Source organism: Panthera uncia (genome assembly GCF_023721935.1).
Source record: "Panthera uncia isolate 11264 chromosome A3 unlocalized genomic scaffold, Puncia_PCG_1.0 HiC_scaffold_12, whole genome shotgun sequence".
Taxonomy (NCBI): domain Eukaryota; kingdom Metazoa; phylum Chordata; class Mammalia; order Carnivora; family Felidae; genus Panthera; species Panthera uncia.
In genome coordinates this window covers 2,420,512-2,441,290 of record NW_026057579.1, presented here as the reverse complement: position 1 = coordinate 2,441,290, position 20,779 = coordinate 2,420,512, and the positions used below count along the sequence as shown (strand labels likewise).

The 20,779-nt window shown below is 45.4% G+C and overlaps 1 protein-coding gene across 1 annotated transcript in view; it reads left to right on the top strand.

Annotated features, from left to right (window-relative positions):
- Window positions 1-11,923, top strand: part of EIF2AK3 (eukaryotic translation initiation factor 2 alpha kinase 3) — a 71,199-nt gene extending 59,276 nt beyond the window's left edge. Inside the window, exons 15-17 of the mRNA XM_049652107.1 lie at window positions 866-967; window positions 5,118-5,180; window positions 8,205-11,923. Coding sequence (XP_049508064.1) covers window positions 866-967; window positions 5,118-5,180; window positions 8,205-8,405 — 366 coding nt within the window. The 3' untranslated portion in view covers window positions 8,406-11,923. The remainder of the gene's footprint in view (window positions 1-865; window positions 968-5,117; window positions 5,181-8,204) is intronic.
- Window positions 11,924-20,779: the final 8,856 nt, after the last annotated feature.

Genomic DNA, 20,779 nt, shown 5'->3' with positions numbered 1-20,779 from the left:
ATAAAAAACGTTAAAAAAATAAAAAAAATTTAAAAATGCCACTATGGAGTGCTTTCAGAGTAACGCCCTTCTCTAATGTTTGCCAAACGTGAAGTTCTCTGCCTAGAGTAATTTTCACACATAAAAGGGTTCTTCTAAGTCCGGGGAGGTCACTTTTAATTTGAATGAGGCTTTGTTTTATAGAGCAGTTGGGCTGTAATTCGTCTGTTCATTTTAACAAATAAGTTTTTATTGAGGGCCTTCTCTATACTTAGCCCAGTGCCTGATGGTGAGAACACAAAAGCACACAAAAGCGGCAGTTTCCTTCCCTCCAGGACTTTATAATCTAGTCGTGAACAATAAGAAATATACGCATGTAAAACACAACTAAGAATGCAAAGTAGTCCACAATTAAGTACCATAATGAGGGCTAACCACAGTTGATTAGTGGTTTGGAGTAATGAAGATTTTCTCATAAAAATGGGTGAGGTCTAAGATGATTAGAAATGAGAGATCTGCTTTAGATAGTGTTGGCTTTGAAAATCTTCACCTCGAGGGTAGTTGAGCAGCTCTTACTGGCTCCCACCAACTTTTTTAGCACCGCAAGGCTCCAGGTTTCTTCGGGGCCTATTTTACTGATGCATATCTCAGAGCTGTACCTGGGCTTTCCTTCTGTAATGCTGAGTAGTTTAATTACTCTTGCTGTGGTGAGTTGAAGAAAAGAGGCTGGGAGTGATTATTAACTCTTTGCTGACGTTTTTACCCATACGATTACATTGAAACCAAGAAGTGACTAGGTCAACTTTGGGATTCACTAAGGCTATATTAATTTTGTACGACCTCTGTTAAGTTTTTCCTAATATTTCTTCTTTATATGGGATTTCAGATTCATGGAAGCAACTACTCTCATAAAGTGGACATCTTTTCTTTAGGCCTCATTCTGTTTGAACTGCTGTACCCATTCGGCACTCAGATGGAGAGAGTCCGGGTAAGTTCCCCCTACTCAGAAAAGATGCAAAAAGAAAATACTCAAGTTTACAAAAGAAAGGATTTTAAAAGGAGAGTAACTTATTCTGGATACCATCAGACTAGTTGACTGTAAGTGGAAAAGGTCACATGAGCTTTTACAGGGATGATTTGTAGACTGTTTACTTCCATTTAAAGCTCAGTTTTCAAAAATTATTTGATTAGTCCTTGTTACTTAAATTCATCATTAACAATATCCTACACTCAGTCAATTTGTAATAAGTGCAAAGCTAGGGGGACCGTGAGTAATGGGGGCGGAGAGGGAGTGACGGTGGTCTTTGGTCAGAAAAGAGTTTTTCTGAGGGCAAGTGGCCACATACTCATACACTTAAAAACTGGCAAATTAAGCATAATTAATGTTTTTTTTCTCTGAAAATAAGCCATGACCATGGCTTTTAAGGAAGACTACTGAAAGTCTTTAAAATTTTTTTAAGCTTTAGATTGAGAGCAGGCAAGCACGAGTGGGGGAGGGGCAGTGAGAGAAGGGGAGAGGGAGGGAGGGAGAGAGAGAGAGAGAGAGAGAGAGAGAGAGAGAAAGAGGGAGAGAAAATCCCAAGCAGTCTCCACGCTCAGCGCGGAGCCCTACGAGGGGCTCCATCCCACGACCCTGGGATCATGACCTGACCCGAAATCAAGAGTCAGATGCTTAACCAGCTGAGCCACCAGGTGCCCCAACTACTGAAAGTCTTTTAAAAGGAGGCCATTGTCACATTTTTCCCCATTGTCCATAAGTGGTCACCCTCAACTTTTCTAACTGCTATCCCCAGTACTTACCTCCGTATTTCTAAAGTTTGTTCTTATCACCATTTCTATATCAGTTTTAGATCTTATTTATTGACTCCTGTCCATGGTAGAAGAGGATATAGTTCTCACATAGTATCAAAGGGCTCATATTTTCTAACCAAAAGGACCTACCAAGTACTCTGCATAACAAATGGGAAAAAAAGAAGAAAATTAAAAAACCGGAATGACTAAATTTCAGAACACTCTAAAAACTTCTAGAAAGATATGAAACAGGTCCAACATATGTAAAGAATCAGAATCATACGGCATCAAAATTTATGTTGTTACAAGTATATCAAAGAACTCTGTCAAGAAAGTGAAAATCCCCTACAGAATGGGAGAAAATATTTGTGAACCATAGATCTGATAAGGTCTAGTGTTCAGAATATACAAAGAACTATTACAACTCAAGAACAAAAAGACAACTTAATTAAAAAATGAGCAAAGGACTCGAATAGACATTTCGGCAAAGAAGGGATACAAATAATACAAGTTAATACAAATCAAATGCAACAAACAAGGACAAATCAAAATCACAATGAGATACTACTTCACACCATCTATGACAACTGTAATAAACAAAACAAAACAAAATAACAAATGTTAGAAAGGATATAGAGAAATTAGAAGTCCCATACTTTTGCTGGTAGGAATGAAAAATGGTACAGCCACTGGGGAAAGCAGTTTGTCAGTTACTCAGAAAATTAAGCATAGAGTTACACGTGACTCAACAGTCCCACACTAGGTATTTCCCCAAAAGCAATGAAAACATAGGTCCACAGACAGACTTGTATGCAAGTGTTCACAGTAGCATCTTCATAGTAGCCAAAAAGGAGAGACAACCCAAATGTGAGTCAGCTGATGAAAAACAAAATGATGTGGTGTGCCTGGGCTATGGAATGTTATTCAGCCACGAAAGGAAATGAAACACTGACGAATGCTACAACACCAATGACCCTCGAAAGTGTTACACTGAGTGAAAAGCCAGACACAAAAGGCCACCTGTTGTAGGATTCCACTGATGTGAAATATCTAGAATATGTAAATCTATAGAGACAAAGCATATCCGTAGTTGTCAGGACCTGGGGGTAGATGGCGATGGAGAAGGGGCTGTTTAATGGGCTGCTTTTTGGGGTGATGAAAATGTTCTCCAATTAGATAGTGGTGATAGTTGTACAACATTGTGGACAGAATAAGAACCACCGAAGGCACTTTTAAGCGGTTAAAACTACATTTTATTTCGATAAGAAATATTTTTAAAATGTAGTTATGTAAAAAAAATGAGTTAAATGAAGCCAGAATTTATCTTGACCGTGAAAAATTGTTCTATGGGCTACACCAAATAACATACTCTTTGTTTTCTTTCTGATACTTTTTCCCCCCAGAATGGCCTTTTCTCAATTGTTTCGTTTTCTGTGAACCTTTATTGTCATTTTTAACGTGTTCAAAATCTGCACACAGTATTTTGTATATCTATCACACAGTATTTTCTCAGTGCTCAGTATAGCTTATCTGTCTGGTTTTGGGGGTTTTGTTTTGTTTTGTTTGCCTTTTCTTGGAGTCTTTCTTCTCAAAGCTTTTGTCCTCCCATCTGAACTGAATACCCCCTGGACTTTCTATAAGGTGTCACCCAGGGCACACTTGCCCTTCCCCGCCTGGGTCCCTCCCTGTCTCCCAGATTCCACGTTTCCCCTCTTCCTTGCACTACTCCCTTATTTTGCTAGAGCACATTCTGCAGCCAATTCCTCAAAAAGAGTGTATGAGAGAGAAATTTTAGAGTCTCCACGTTTCTAAAAAATATTTTTCCCATCTTTAAATGTAATTGATGAATTGGCCAGCTTCTAATCCTGGATTGGAAATAATTTTCCTCAGAACCTTGAGGGCATTGACTCCGCCTTACAGTTTCCAGTGCTGCAGAGCTGGTGCCTCTCTGATACCTGATTCTTTTATGTGGAATCTTTGGAACCGTTTTGTTTTCCTTTCTGGAAGCTCTTACGAAATTCAGTCCTTTCATTGATCTCTTTTCCCCTCACTTAATGTACTTAACACCGGTAGGTCCTTTCAGTTAGAAGATGTGACTCCTTCAGTTCTAGAAAATTTCTTGTGCTAGTTCTTTAGAAATTCTTCTCCACTTTTCTGTTTTTCTATAACTCCTGACTTAATCATATAATTGGCTAATTTTTTCCCTCCTATTTCCCATTTGTTTGTATGGTTCTTTTGTAAGAGTTCCTTAACTCGTTATTCCAATTTCCTAAGTTTTTATTTTGACAATCCAATTTTTAATGTCCAAGATTGTTCCTTTTTAGAACATTCCATTCTTTTTACGTGGATTCACTATCTTCTCTTAAATCTGAGAATCTTATTTTAAAAGTTTTGTTCTCTATTATGTCTTTCTCTGGAACATAAAGAGAGTGATAACATGTATGAAAATTTCCCAATGAACTTTGAAAAGCTTCGTTTTATACTCAGGATTTAGCACAATTAACTGTTTGTTTGTTTGTTTTGTTTTGTTTTCACTCAAAAAAAAAAAAAATAAGAAAAACAGGGGTACCTGGCTGGCTCAGTCAGCAGAGCATGAAACTCTTGATCTCAAAAGTCATGAGGTTGAGCTCCACGTTGGGGATAGAGATAACTAAAAAAAAAGAGAGAGAGAGGAAGAAAGAATGTACTCTTTCATATCAAATACAAAGGCTAGATACAAATAGAAAAACTTACCCACGTAAGGTCACAAATATTTATTCATGAATGATTGAGGGTTTTTTTACACAAATCAATGTGTTTTCAGTTAAAATCGAGGTGTCAGGGGCGCCTGGGTGGCGCAGTCGGTTAAGCGTCCGACTTCAGCCAGGTCACGACTTCAGCCAGGTCACGATCTCGCGGTCCGTGAGTTCAAGCCCCGTGTCGGGCTCTGGGCTGATGGCTCAGAGCCTGGAGCCTGTTTCTGATTCTGTGTCTCCCTCTTTTCCGCCCCCCCCCCCGTCCAGCCTCTTTCCCCTCCCCCCCAAAAATAAATTAACATAAAAAACCAAAAAAACGTTGAAAAAAGAAAAAAAAAATCGAGGTGTCAGTATAATATGTACAATTCAAGCATAATTATATCTGAATTATTTTCTAGATTTTGATGATTTGATGGCATGTAAGATCTGTGCTCTGGAAGCACTTCTTTGTAGATTGTCAGGTCAGGAAAAGCTATTGATAAATTTTCTGTCTGTTTAATACTCAATTTTCTTCTTAGTCACTCTGTGAGAGTATCAAAAAATACGTTTAAACAAATAAATCCATATGTCAAAACCGACTTAAAAACCAGTAACACTTTTCTTTCTTTATAGATCTTAACTGATGTAAGAAATCTCAAATTTCCATCACTGTTTACTCAGAAATATCCTCGTGAGGTTTGTATAATTCTAATCTTTTATTTTCTTGTGAATCAAATTCAGAACTTAAAAGGTCTTGAGCCATTAATTCATCAGTTTCCCATTTTACAGATGAGGAAGCCAGAGGTCTAGAGAAGAAAGGGACCTGATCCCAAGCATACACAACTTGTTAAAATCACAGACTGAACTTGGGTCTGGGGTCCTTGGTGGGGCCCTCAGCCCCGTGTTCTGTGTTCCCTGCTGGGTGATGTCCTATGTGTACATCCTGTGTGTCCTTTGGCTTGAGTAAGGCTGAACTCCTAGCTCACTCACGGGCATAGAGCTGCTCCTGGGACCGTGCCATTAATCTCTTTATTTCAGTGAATTTGGGAGGGACCTTAAAAACTGGCTGATTTCTTTAAAAAGCAGGGCAGCGGGGGGGGCCGGGGGGGGTCACTAATTTCTATTGATTATGTGTGTTGGAGTGAAAGCACTCAGAGCAACACTGTAAAATGGTTCAGCAGAGTGGGAGGGAAAATTAAGCTGGTCTTGATGGAAGAAATTGTATGTAATGAACCTTTGAAGTTTGTTTTTGCTACTTTTGTTATTTGTATTTCATAATATATTTGGTCCACACACACATCATTTTATAAATCTTGAATTTTCTTAAATAATTAAACTGAAGTAAATCAGACTGGGTGTTAATTATCAAATTAGAAAAAAGTCCAAATTTATCTGTCAGTGAAGAACTGCATTAAAAAATTATCTTTATAGGGGTGCCTGGGTGGCTTAGTTGAGTGTTCCACTTTGGCTCAGGGCATGATCTCGACGTCTGTGAGTTCAAGCCCCTCTCGGGTGAACTCGAGCCCCACTCTGGGCTCCACACTCTCTCTCCCTCTCTCTCTGCCCTTCACTCACTTGTGCTCTCTCTCTCTCATAAATAATAAGTAAATTAAAAAAAAATTTTTTTTTTTAATCTCTATTTTTTGAGAGAGAAAGAGAGTGTGAGCAGGGGAGGAACAGAGAGAAAGGGAGACACAGAATCCGAAGCAGACTCCAGGCTCCGAGCTGTCAGCACAGAGCTGGATATGCGCTCAAACTCACAAACCGTGAGATCATGACCTGAGCCGAGTCGGATGCTTAACCGACTGAGCCACCCAGGTGCCCCAGTAAGTAAATTTTTAAAAATGACCTTTATAGGGGTGTCTGGGTGGCTCCATCAGTTAAGCAACTGACTGCCTCTTGATTTCGGCTTAAGTAGTGATCTCATAATTTGTGGGATCAAGCCCCAGGTCATACTCTCTGCTGGCAATGTGGAGCCTGCTTGGGATTGTCACTCCCTCTCTCTCTGCCCCTTCCTGCTCGTGTGCTCTCTCCCGCTCTCTCTCTCTCTCAAAATAAACTTAAAAAAAATGATCTTTATAATATAAGATACACTAAGCTAAAATGAAATATATTTTACTAAAAATTACTTTGTTATATATTTTTCAAAGTTGATGATTCAATTTCCAAGGTGGCTTATAAGAATATATATTACATTGGGGCACCTGGAAAAATACATGTTACATTGGGACACCTGGGTGACTCTGTCGGTTAAGCATCTAACTCTTGGTTTCAGCTTGGGTCATGATCTCCCGGTTCATGAGTTCCAACCCTGCATCGGGCTCTGTACTGACAGTGCAGAGCCTGCTTGGGATTCTCTCTCTTTCCCTCCCTCTCTGCCTCCCCTGCTCGCTCACTTTCTCTCTCTCTCAAAATAAATAAACTTTAGGAAAAAAAGAAAAAGAAAAGGACCCACACTAACAAGTGTTATAAAATATATATATATATTTTATATATATATATATATATATATATATATATATATATATATATATCACATTAAGGGAGCTCAAAAAAATCAAGAAAAGGGGTTAGGTACTGATCTCTGGTGTGATTTTTTTAAATTTTTTTTTTAATGTTTTATTTATTTTTGAGAGAGACAGAGACAGAATGTGAGTGGGTTGGGGCAGAGAGAGAGAGGGAGACACAAAATCCAAAGCAGGCTCCAGGCTCCAAGCTGTCAGCACAGAGCCCGACGCGGGGCTCCAACTCACGAACCACGAGATCATGACCCGAGCCGAAGTCGGATGCTCAACGGACTGAGCCACCCAGGTGCCCCTCTGGTGTGATTGTTTTTAATTGAAATTTTTATTGAGATAATTGTACATTCATATGCAGTTATAAGATGGAATTATTTTTGTAATGTTTAGCTTGAGAAAGGGAGTGAGCATGAGCAAGGGAGAGGGAGAGAGAATCCCAAGCAGGCTCTGTGCTATCAGCACGGAGCTGTAAGCATGGAGCTCAGTTTGGGGCTCAGTCTCACAAAACCCGACATCATGACCTGAGCTGGAATCAGCAGTTGGTCGCTTAACTGACTAAGCCACCCAGGCACCCCTAGATGGAATTTTTTTTTTTTAATGTTTATTTGAGAGAGAGAGAGAGGGAGAGAGAGAGAGAGAGAGAGCATGAGCAGGGGAGGGGCAGTGAACAAGGGAGACACAGGATCTGAAGCAGGCTCCAGGCTCCAAGCTGTCAGCACGGAGCCCGATGCGGGGCTTGAACTCATGAACCACGAGATCATGACCTGAACTGAAGTCAGTCACTTAACCAACTGAGCTACCCAGATGCCCCAAGATAGAATTATTTTTAAAGACAGGTTATGTCTGTGTTTCAAGGATATGATTTAAGACCCTTTATTATATGTTAGAAAACAATCAATTCAATTACCATGAAATGGTCCGTGTTTATTTGGACCAGGGATTAGCAACCTATGTCCCACAGGCCAAATGCAGCTTTCTGTCTAATTTTATAATAAAGTTTTATTGGGCCACAGCCATGCCCATTTATTTACTTAAGATCTGTGGCTGCTTTTGTACTTTCCTGGCAAAGTTGAGAAGTTGCGTCAGAAACTAGCCCACAAACTTAATATATTTACAGAAGAAATTTTCTGATTCCTGATTTAGCAGACTATTTCACGGTCTAAACCTGGCCCTTCGTTACAAGACAATTTTTATATTTCAGTATGTGATGGTTCAAGACATGCTCTCTCCATCCCCCATGGAACGGCCTGAAGCTACCAACATTATTGAAAATGCTGTATTTGAAGACTTGGAATTTCTAGGAAAAACTGTACTCAGACAGAGGTCTCGCTCCATGAGTTCATCAGGAACAAAACATTCAAGACACTGCAGCAGCTCCTGGAGCCCTTTGCCAAGCAATTAGCCTTAACTTATGCTCACACCCCTAACAGGTGACACAGAATGGCCTCTTAGGAATGTGGCTTTCGGAAATTGTGAACTTGAAAATTTTGTTCTTCGCTCAGTCTTATTTTGGACTACTCTTTCTACGTCATATTTAAACTGGATTTGGGGGCATAACCTAATTTGAGCCAACTCTATACTGCTATACTCCAGAAGAGGGCTCTCACTAAATCATGTGTGGTCCTTGTTCTTCGTGGGTCTCTTGAAACTGGCTGGCCAAGCTTTATAGCCCTCATCTTTGTCTGGGGGCTGGGGGGGGGGGGGGGGAGAAGCAATCCCTAAAATATAAAGAGAGAATTAAAGGGAAATATTTTTATAGTTCAGAAGAATGACAGTTCCTACATGTGGTAATTATATTGTTCTAGAAATATGCTTTCTAGAGACACAGTGGTGATTTTGAAACTAATTTCCAAAAAAGCTGACTCCGTTTTTGACCTGGTGGGTGGATGGAGAATCTGCACTATTTTGGAGGACAAGTGGCACAAATTGTATAATAATGGTTTATGTCCACAGCTAGTTTTATAGTGACATTTGTAGTATTGAATAGCTTTATTCCTTAGATGGTTCTAGGGAGAGTTTAAGAGCTTTTTGTACTTTTACCTCCAATAAAGGGAAAATGAAGCTTTTTGTGTAAATTGGCCACAAGTTCTGGTTTGGGGAAGGAAAAAGCTGTAGTGAGACATGAATCGTATGTGACGACTAACTTCTTCAATGATGGACTTTTTAAACCTAATGAAATCTTAAATGTTTTATGTGTAATCCTGTAGGCTGGTACTTTCCCCAAACTGATTATAGATAACAGTTTCATCATCTAACTAGCTAACATGTTTTTATTTTTCACTGTAAATATGTTTATTTTTTATTTATAAAAATTCTGAACTCAATCCATTTGGGTTGGTGGTGTACAGAACGCACTTAAGTGTGTTAAGTATTGTGACTTCTTTCAAGTCTAAATGATTTAATAAAACTTTAAAGACTTATTTACAGTTGGCTCTTCTTGGGGGGAATTGGCTCCCAATGGTAGTTTTGCAAATTTATAAAACAGGATCTTAGGTCTAGGAAGGGTCATAACCCTACTCTCAAGAAAACTTTCTCTAGGGGGCGCCTGTGTGGCTCAGTCTGTTGAGCGTCCGACTTCGTCTCAGGTCACGATCTCGCGGTCCGTGAGTTCGAGCCCCGCGTCGGGCTCTGGGCTGATGGCTGAGAGCCTGGAGCCTGCTTCCCATTCTGTGTCTCCCTCTCTCTCTTCCCCTGCCCCGTTCATGCTCTGTCTCTCTCTGTCTCAAAAATAAATAAATGTTAAAAAAAAAAAAAGAAAGAAAACTTTCTCTAACCTTTTTCAAACGGTGTTTTCTCTCTTCTTTCCCAAAGACTTGACAAAACCTAGTCTTTTTCAGAAATCACTGGACTCATAACTAGGAGACGTCTGCTCGGGGCCTACCCTGTGCCAGAGACTGGGAACAGAAAGAGGACCCCGCCCTGAAGGGAGCCGTCGCAGAGACCAGGGCCCGGGAGACGCCGGCTGTGCTGGCGGCACAGGATGTCCGTCCGGCACGTTCCAGGGGGAGGCGCATGGCATGCTGGGCGGATGAGGCGCCGGCCAGCCAGGCACAACTTTCAGGGGCCAAAATGCAGGATTACTTCCGTTTTGCATGCAAATAATGTCTGCCCCACAAAGTTCGGGGCCATCTGTAAGCTGGAAAAGCGCGTCACAGGCATCTGTGTGTCTTCTCAACCCTCTGCGCTTCACGCTGCGGCTCGAGCATCACCGTCCTTCCTGGGTTCCGCTTGGCCCCTGGCCAGCCCGCCGCCCTCTTGCTTCTTCGTCTCTTGGCCGGCCTAGTTGTCCCCTTACCTCTTGCCTCTTCACCCCAGAGAGGGATCCTGTTGAGATCCTCCCAGCACGCCGCTCAGTCCCAGCTGCGGACCCTCCCTCCCTCACAGCCCTGAGAGCTGGCCGTGGCGGCTGTCATCGGTGCCCTCTCCTGGTGACGCTCACGTCCCAGACAGGTGCTGGACCTAGGTGCCCGGGAACCAAACACAGGCATTACAGTTTCTAGTCAGGGTTTTGTCTACTCCCTTGTACTGAGCTGTCTGAGGATTTGCACACTTCTTTTATGATAGAATCAAGCCTTCTTCCATTTTCGTTCTGCGTGTGCCTTTGCTGGCCACCAGCAGGAAAGCAGGCATGGGGGGTTTAGGGGCTGGGCCAGCGGCTCCTGGCAAGTCCTCAGCGTAGCCAGAACAGAGTCTCCCGAGTCCTCACCCAGAGCCCTTTGTCCTGACTCCACACCCTACCTCTCCCTTCAAGTTGTTGCTTCTGGTGTTTTCTGGTGCTTTGCTGGGCCCCTCCCTCCACACTCGCCTCTCCCTCGAGCACTTTGTCGTTGTCAAGCCGCAGATGAGCCAGTTCTCGGGTGCAAATCTGGCTTCTTTGGTAGCTAAGGTCCCCACGGGTAGGGGCGCACCTCCCCGCCACCCCAGCAACATCTGGCACAAAGCTCGGCACTTGATCACACAGTTGTGGCGCTGAATTTGGAGGCTGTAAGGGGATGACAGGCATAGCTGCAGCCCTCGGGAAGTGGCCAAATGAGGAGGCAAAGAAACGTACCAGTCACTGCAATAAATACTTGGTAAAAATGGAGACATGATGGCGGAACAATCCTAATGCTAAAGACAGAAGTCTCAGTTGCTGGAAGTTTCTGAAAAGAAGGGGGGCCCTATGCTTTAAATGAGAGGAGAAATGGGCTGGGACACTTGGCACCTTGTGGCTCTGTCCGATGCTGTCCCATTTGGCTCCTTCCTCAGCTGTCACTAGAGTGCACTCACCACCTCCAGCCAAGCCTGCATGGGACGGATTCCGGTGGGAGAGCCACGCATGCCTACTGACACGGAGCCAGGAGGAAGCTCACGCACATCTTTCAGGCTCTGCCCTCCCCGAAGGCAGCAGTACTCCAGTGAGTGCTGGTCCAGAGGTGGGGAGGATGTGAGAACTTCATCAACGAGCCACCTACTCTGCCCTCTGCCTCCCAGTGGTCCACTAGAAAGCAGACATTGATGATGTTTGGGGTGGTTTGCCTTTTCCCTGTTGTTGCTCACTGATCCCTTCTCCCTGGATGCTTTTGCACCAAAAGCAATTCTATTTCTACAACAAAGTGGAGACAGAACAAGTTTCCAATCCAACCATGGGCCATAGAGTGACTCGGCCTTACTCCTGGAGAAGTCAAGGAGTAAGCAGAAACGCTGGATGTTTTCTAGTCCATCTCTGGGGACATTTGCTCCTTCCACAACTAGATTTGCAAGGCACTGCTTAAGGAGACGTCCTCCTCCAGATTCTACCCATGCAACTACAGTAGCTGCCACTAGGAGGCTCGTTTTCACCTTTTTCCCCCACAGGAAGCAAATTGTTGAGGGTGGGGATAAAACACATTCTTGCACCTGTAAGGGTATCACCCCCCCCCCCACCAAAGAGACAACACATTACAAGAACAGCATAGCATGCATGTCCACGCATGACCGACAAGAACATACCAGATATGATAAAGTTCAACCACAGCATGTCTCATAATGCTTTTGCCACGAACCGCCTTTAAATTCAAGTGCACGATGACTTAAAACAATAAACGGGACAATATGTGCCGACTGCTTGCAACAGTCCTGGCATCCCTAATCCCTCCATGAGCACCCCCTCTTTGGAGCAGCAGAGTGGCTTCCTCTGGTTGCTCTGCGCCCCGGGATTGCACTAAGAAAAGACTGGAGAAGGCAGCAGAAACAGCCCAGGGGAAGACTTGTGGGGAAGGGGAGGAATAAGAGAGCTCTCAATCATGGTAGTGGAGAAAATAGATGAATTTGAGGACTGTTTTTGAGGCAGGAAGGCCAGGACACTGGAATTTAAATGAATACAGATGAAGGAGTAGATGGCTCCCAGATTTCAGGTGCAGGAACTTGGATAGAATCCAGAAGAACAAGGGCGTGGTTTGGGGACAGATGTGCTCTTTGAAAAATGATGAGTTTCCCAGGAGTCAATGCTAAAAATTTGGGGCTTATTCCGGAGAAAATGTGAAACCGTTGAAAGTTGCTGGGCTGAAAAAGAAGCTGCTGAAATTTTAAGATCGTCGTGGCAAGTGAGGAAGAGGGTTGACTGGAGGGAGAAGGGGCTGGAGACAGAACCAGGCAGGATGCCTTCATCCAGCAAGAGTCAGAGGCCCTGAGCCAGGTCAGTGGGAGCTGAAAGACATCCCTTGTCCGGCCATTACAGCGGTGCTGGCCCCCAATAGCCCAGGGGAGGACCTCTGCCACTGCTCTGTGCTGTTGCCTTCTGAAGGATTTCTCCAAAGGGGGTGCTTCAGTGCCTGGCTTCATCTGCCTTCATCTGAAATGCCATGAGCTTTTAGAGAGCACCCAGAGAACATCGTCAGGATGACAGCGACTTCAGGCTCGACTCCTGTCTTGCTGGCAGGAAGAATGTGGGTAGGAAAAGGTTAAAGAACAACGGAGAGTTTGCAGGCCCAGAGCTCAGGTGCCTCCGGGGGGATCCTGGGAAAATTCTCACTATCCAGAAAGGTCACAAACCTGCCTAGAGGCAGGGAGGGGGCTTTGATACTGAGAAGTAATGAAGGTTAAAGGATGTTCTCTCTCCAGTTGAAGAAATCCTCAGGGGGGGCAGCTGAGTGAGAATACATTCAGCCTGTGGACATTATACAAATGAGTCGGCAGCCTAAGTGGAGTTATAAAATGTCTATTCAGCAAATAAACGACAAACCTGCAAGTCGCAGAGGAGTGTGACCGGGACAACTGCAACCAAAAGCAGCAGCCTCTATATCTGTTTAAATGAAATATTTCCGTAGGCATAAAGAAAGTTTAGAAGTATCCACACCCAGGGGCGCCTGGGGAGCTCAGCTGGTTAAGCCTCTGACTTGTTTTCAGCTCTGGTCATGAGTTCGTGAGTTGGAGCCCCGAGTTGGGTTCTGCACTGTCAGCTTGGGATCCTCTCTCTCGCCTTCTCTCTGTCCGCCCCCTGCTCACGTTTTCTCTCTCTCTCAAAATAAATAAACTTGGGGCGCCTGGGTGGCTCAGTCGGTTGGGCGTCCGACTTCGGCTCAGGTCATGATCTCGCGGTCCGTGAGCTCGAGCCCCGCGTTGGGCTCTGTGCTGACAGCTCAGAGCCTGGAGCCTGTTTCGGATTCTGTGTCTCCCTCTCTCTCTGACCCTCCCCCGTTCATGCTCTGTCTCTGTCTCAAAAATCAATAAACGTTAAAAAAAACTTTTTTTAAATCTTTAAAAATAAACTTAAAAAAGAGGAGTATCCACACCCTACCCAAGGCCACACTGGCTACCTCAGGAGAGTGAAGTTGGGGGAGGGGGAGCAAGGGGAAGATTATTAACTTCAGTCCCCATTGTATTGTTTGACTTCTTCCAACAGGATACACTGCTTTCGGAATTAATACTATTAAATTAACTAGAGAAAGGAAACCAATAAATAGCATTTACCGTATGTTCATTGATCTCATTTTGTACCCTGCTCTATCGTTTAGAAAGATTTAACGTGGTCACATTTAATTCTACTAAGGCCTCTGCAACTCAGATATTTTCACTGCTGTTCTGCATGTGAGGAAGGAACACAAAGATTCAGATAACTACAGGAACACAGCAGGAAGCTTGTAATAATGCCCTCACCAGACCACCGCCCCCTTAGCATAACAATTCTACTTGGCTGAATTCGCTTCAATCCAGAGGGCATTTAGGGGAGTGACAGGTGACAAGACCTCAGCGGGCTCTGGCATCACCTTGGGCCACATTACTATTTACTTGTTTTTGATTTTCCTTGTGCTGTTTCCTCAAGTGCAAAGCATTGTGAACATTCAGCAGGAAGAGATACAATGGTTAGCATAGAAACTGGTAAGTAGTAAACAGTATGTAAATGGATAAGTGTAATCATCACCTCAGTTTCCTGAACTCCAAAATGGGCATAACTGGGCAAGACTTATTGCAAGGACAAAATGACCGAAGTGTGGGTTAGAGCCATACAAATATGTGCATATATGCAACTCTAAAATTGTAAGACCAGAGGGAAAGAAAAAGAACCGCTGGCTACTCCTGTTGGGTACCCAAAGAGCAGAAAGGAAGGAAACAGGAGGTGAAGAAGGAAAGAAAAACCACCGCACAGTAAAATATGTAGCACTAAAACGAGTCTGCAAAAGTGTAGATACTGAATATGCGTGTGACGAGGACTAGAGGCTGGCTTTTGATCACGTGAGGATAACGTGTTATGCTGATGTGAAAGTATGCTTATTATTAAAGCAACCAAGGAGCGCCCTTTGTTGTGATCCTAGGCGGTTTGGCGCTGCCTGTAGGGCAAGGGCGAGGGGCTCGCGTTTGCTAATTCCTTCTTTCTTCCCGGACTTTGACCCCAAGCTGCCGGTCAACGGGGCAGCCGGCGAGTCTTCCCTCGATTGCCTCCGCGGGGAGCCGGGGCGCGGTGTGGCCAGAGGGTTTGGAGATCAAAGCCGTGAGGATGCGCCCCGGACTCCCCGGGCCGGGGCCGGACGTCTGGCTCGCTCGCAGCCGGGAGCGGCGCCAGGAAAGGTCGGGGAAGAACCCGGCCCCGGGAGGCAGAGGAGCTCACACTGGCCACGTGGGGGCGACAAGACACCGGGGGAAGCCTGGGGCTCCGCGTTCCCGCGCGAAGGTCCGGGGTTTGCGGTCCCTTCGTGGGGTGGGGGGAGGGGCCGCGGCCGGCGGTGCTCGTTGGGGAAGGGGGCGTGCGGCGGGGGAGAGGCTGCGCGGGAGCCGGAGGAGGTGGCAGGAGCCGCGGGTCCTCGCAGGTCGGTAATTGCTGTCCGCCGCCGCCCTCCAGCTGTGCGGCTCCGCCCGGGACCCCGGCGCGCTGCGCGGCGGGAGGACGGGCCCCTGGTGGCTTTCCGTGGCACACGGTTCCGGGCCACCTGCTGCGCACCCGGTCCTGCACCTTCATGAAATCGCACCCTAAGCCTCACAACCACCTTGGGAGACGTTATCGCCCACGTCTTATGGAGGGTTACTAAGTCTAAGGATTTACCCCATCCGTGGGTGTAATCAAGCAAATCACAAGTGAGTTGTAAGTATTTTAAAATGAATGAATGAACGCAAAGAACTCAACGTCGCTACTCATCAGGGAAATACAAATGAAAGCCACAACGGGAATCTCGTTTTTCCTGCATTCGATGGCAAAAAGATTTACCTGGGATGCATTTCAATGAATTCTCTAGTCAGTATCTGTCTGTATTGGAAAGCTAATTCCTCTTCCCGCAGCAGGTCTATTTCTGGATCTGTTCTACAGAAATAATCACACAGGTATATTAACCTTAGTGGGAAAAGCAGGTAAAGAGATTATTTCTTTAAATGTGATTTACTCCCTGTTGCCCTACTGCTGTAGGAGCCTGGGGTTCAATGGGGCACTTGCCAATTCTGATAATGGGGCCCTCCAACCTTTTCTCTGTAATCACAGCCCTCAGACATCGGCATTGGGGGAAGCTTCCAAGTGTAAGTACCATTTACCTGCAGCAGAATCTCCAGGGGTGCTTACTAAAATACACTTTCTTTAGGGATGGTTGCCCTAGAACCTACATTTTTTCCCCCTACATTTATTTATTTATTTTGAGAGAGAGAGAGCACGCGGGCCCTGACAGGCAGAGAGAAGGAGAGAATCCCAAGCGGACTGTGGGCTGTCAGCATAGATGTTGGGGCTTTATCCCACCAACTGTGAGATAATGACCAGAGCTGAAATCGAGAGTGGCTTAACTGACTGAGCCACCCAGGCATCCCAAACCTACATATTTAAAAGCTCCCCAGGTGATTCTAAAGCACCTCTTATCTATATTGAGAACATTTTAAAATACTGGCACCTGGGTGGCTCAGTCAGCTAAGCATCCGACTTTGGCTCAGGTCATGATCTCACTGTTCATGAGTTTGAGCCCTGCATTGGGCTCTGGAGCCTGCTTGGCATTCTTTCTCTCCTCTCTCTCTCTGCCCCTCTCCTACTCATGCTTTTTCTCTCTCTCTGCTCCTAAATAAATAAACTTAAAAAATTTTTTCTTTTAGGGGCACCTGGGTGGCTCAGTCAGTTAAACATCCGACTTCACTCAGGTCATGCTCTCACAGCTCGAGAGTTTGAGCTGCAGGTCGGGCTCTGTGCTGACAGCTCAGAGCCTGGAGCCTTTCTCTGCCCCTCCCCTGCTGTGCTCTGTCTCTCTCTGTCAACAATAAATAAACATAAAGCATAAATATATTTTTTTTTAATTCTGGGCCCTTTAGAAAATGCCAAAGGGTGCCGGGGTGGCTCAGTAGGTTAAGTTCTGACTCTTGATTTCCGCTCAGGTCATGATCTCAGTTCGTGGGTTTGAGCCCCGAGTTGGGCTCTGTGCTGGCAGTGTGGAGCCTGCTTGGGATTCTCTCTCTCTCCCCTCTCTCTGCCCCTCCCCTGCCCATGCTTTCTCTTTTTCAAAATAAATAAATAAAGCTTAAAAGTTTAAAAAGAAAGAAAGAAAATGCCAATAGCCAGGCTACATTCCAGCCCTATAACTCATAACCTCTGGGTGTGGGGCCCAGGTACTGGGAGTTTTTAATTTTTTTTTTTCAACGTTTATTTATTTTTGAGACACAGAGAGACAGAACATGAACGGGGGAGGGGCAGAGGGAGAGAGGGAGACACAGAATCGGAAGCAGGCTCCAGGCTCTGAGCTGTCAGCACAGAGCCCGACGCAGGGCTCGAACTCACGGACCGCGAGATCGTGACCTGAGCCGAAGGCGGCCGCTTAACCGACTGAGCCGCCCAGGCGCCGAAGTTTTTAAAGCTCCCGGATGTTTTCCAGGGGCAGTCAAGGCAGAGAAGCATAGGCCTTGCCACTCATAGTGTGGCTGCTGGACTGGGAACATGGGCAGACATGCAGAGTGTCAGGTTCTCCCCCAGACCTGCCGGGTCAGAATCCACATCTCAACAGGAGCCCCAAGTGATCCACACGCACATTAATATTTGCAATAGAGCATGTGTGAGGTTTCAGATATATTTCAACCTTCCTCCTGTAGCCTAGCCAAGCCGGACTGCGGAGAGAGCAGGCTGGAGCTCCAGGCTGCACCAACAAGATAAAAAAGCAGTCGGGCCAGGGCCCCCCGGGTGGCTCCGTTGGTTGGGCAACTGACTTCAGCTCAGGTCATGATCTCACAGTTCTCGAGTTCTAGCCCCACATCGGGCTCTTTGCTGTCAGCACAGAGCCTGCTTCTGATACTCTGTCCCTTCTCTCTCTCTGCCTCTCCCCCACTTGCGCGCACTCTCTCTCTCTCTCAAAAATAAACAAACACTAAAAAGAAAAAAAAAGTCATCACACCAGGAAAGAAGTACGGCTTTAAGGTGGTCAGATATTCAGTCGGTCTGTCCTTCTCAATCGGCACAGCCAGTCTCATCGACCTTCTTCCTGTCCCATGAGTGCCCCCAGCTGTCTTCTCCATCAAATGGCCTTGCAGTTGCCTCGAGTCTCTCACTCCCAGGGTTTCTCCAGACTTTCAGGTTGCAGGGAGTGCTGCTCTGACCCGACCAGAGGTACGCTTCTGCGCTGTCGGTCCGAATCCTTGTGTTTTTTCTTTTTCTCCTGTTTCTAATCTTAAGAGCTAGACTGTCGGGGTTCACATCATAGCTCAACCACTCACTCTCGCTTGTGACTTTACTGTGCCTCTGTTTCCTCATCTATAAAATGGGGATAGTAATAGGGCCTGTCCTCATAGGGCTATTAAGGGCATTAGTTAGTGCAAGTTATTATATTGCTTTATCACCGGTCTCTTCTTACTGACAGGGAAGCTCGCTGGGATCTTCTTGCCTGACTCTTCACTGTGGGGAAAACAGCCGCCAGAATGATGTTTGACGCTTGTAAGGCCATCAGTTTTTCCAGAGAATTGTACACGCGGTGAGCACGGTGCCCACTGCACTCTTCTGCCCGTGTTTCGGAATGGCCTGAGGAGCTGTTATCCCCACATATCCCCACGAGATGTGATCTGCCCATCAGCTCTGTGTCTTTGCAGCCCCCACGTGATTCTGATGCAGCCCGACCATGGACGGGGTGTGAGAACCTCTGGGTTACATCACCTGAAAGTCCTCCCAACTCCGCATGATATGACTCCACGGCAGAAGTTTTATTTAAAAAGGTTTTTTTTTATTTAAAAAAAAACTTCTTTTAACATTTATTTATTTTTTGAGAGACAGAGAGACAGAGCACGAGTGGGGGAGGAGAGAGAGGGAGACACAGAATCCGAAGCAGGCTCCAGGCTGTGAGCTGTCAGTACAAAGCCTGACCCGGGGCTTGAACCCACGAACTGTGAGATCATGACCTGAGCCAAAGTTGAATGCTTAACCGACTGAGCCACCCAGGCACCCCTAAAAAAATTTTTTTTAATGTTGATTTATGTAAGAGAGAGAGAGGGGGAGACACAGAATCCAAAGCAGGCTCTGCACTGTCAGTGCAAAGCCCGATGTGGGACTCAAATCCACAAACTGCTAGATCACCAGTTGCTCACGTCTGATGCTCAACTGACTAGGCCCCCAGGCACCCCAGAAGTTTTATTTTAAAGTGAATTATTGGGGTGCCTGAGTGGCTTAGTCGGTTGAGTGTCCGACTCTTGATTTCAGCTCAGGTCATGATCCCAGGGTCGTGGGATCGAGCCCCACATGGGCCTCTGCAACTGAGTATGAAGGCTGCTTAAGATTCTTTTCTCTCTCTCTCTTCTGTCTGCACCTCTCCCCTGCTCTCTCTCTCTCTCAAATATAATAATAATAATAATAAAGTGAATTCTTAACACAGTACATGTTCATGGGTAAAACTTCAAACAGTGAAAAAGGATCTGGAGTAAAATACGTCTCTACCTTGAACCCTAGACCACCCTTCCAGGGTCACCCTTGATTTCAGTGTCTTGTGTGTGCTCCCGGAAATCTCTGAGACCTGCACAGGCATGTATGTAGGTATCCTCTTTTCATCACAAATGAGAGACAATACACATTTGTTTTCCTTGTTTCCTAGTCCAGAATGATCATCCAGAATGTTTCCTAGTCCATCTGCTACACACAGCTGCTTGTGTTCCCTTTATGGCTATACCATGAGGCCAGCTCAGAGACATCTAGATTTCTTCCAGGGTTTTATTATAAATATCATACATAATAATGCTGTGTGTATACCTGTACATGGTCATTGAATATCTGTGTGACTTTACGCATTGGGACATTCCTACGAGAAGAATTACTGAGCTGAAGTGTAAGTACTTTTTTTTTTTTTTTTTTTTTTTTCGAGAGAGAGAAATAAAGAGTTCGTGCTCACGAGCTGGGGAGGGGAGAGAGAGAATCTTAAGCAGGCTCCATGCCTGGCTCACGGCCCAATGCAGGGCTCCCTGTCACAACTACAAGATCATGACCGGAGCCGAAATCCACCCAGGCGCCCCTGTAAGTGCATTTTTACCAACCAGAAAGGCTGTACTAATTTAAAGTCCTAAAACAAGGGATGACAGTTGGCTTCTCTGCTCTTCCAATAACACAGTATTGACTTGTTAATTTCTCCTAGTCTAAGAGGTATAAAATGACATCTCTGTTGTATATTTGATTATGAAGTTCCGCGTCTCTCCATATGTTTAAAAGCCACACGTATTTCTGTTTCTGTGAACTTTCCGCATCCTTGCCCATTGTTCGGCTCCCCTCCCCCCACCGCCTTTTCCTGCAAAGCTTCTCAACAGTTCTCTATACTCAGTGCTTCCCTTTCTTCTGTCTCATTCTCTCTTGCCTACCCTCTTCCTCCACCCTCACTCCAACCTGGGCTCCTTGCCAGGTCATCAACAGCCTTGCTGCATCCAGCGGTAATTCTCAGAGCTCTTGCTTCCTGGCCCAGAAGCAGCCTCTGACCCCACTGATCCCATGAGGGCTCCCTCCTCCCTGACACCTCTCTTCTCCTGGTTTCCAGAATACCACACACCCCTGGTTTTTCTCCCACCTCACGGCTCCGCCTCATCTCCCTGACTTCTCAACCCTGACCTGCCCCAGACCTCAGTCCTTGGACCACTTCCACACTGTGCCAATGGCATCGGGTGTCCCGGTTTTCAGTACCCTCCACAGGCTGTTAACTGCCAAGTTTCTATCCCCAGCTGGCCCTGACCTCTCCCCTGTGTGGCCAACCGAAATCTGCACTTGGATGTCCTAGAGGCATTTCTAATTTAATGTCGCCAGTTCCAAACCGATCTTCCCCCCAAACCCACTTCAGATGTCATCCTCTCCCAGTTCAAAAAAAAAGCAGCTCACCTTTCCAGTTTGCACAAGCCCAAAACATGGCG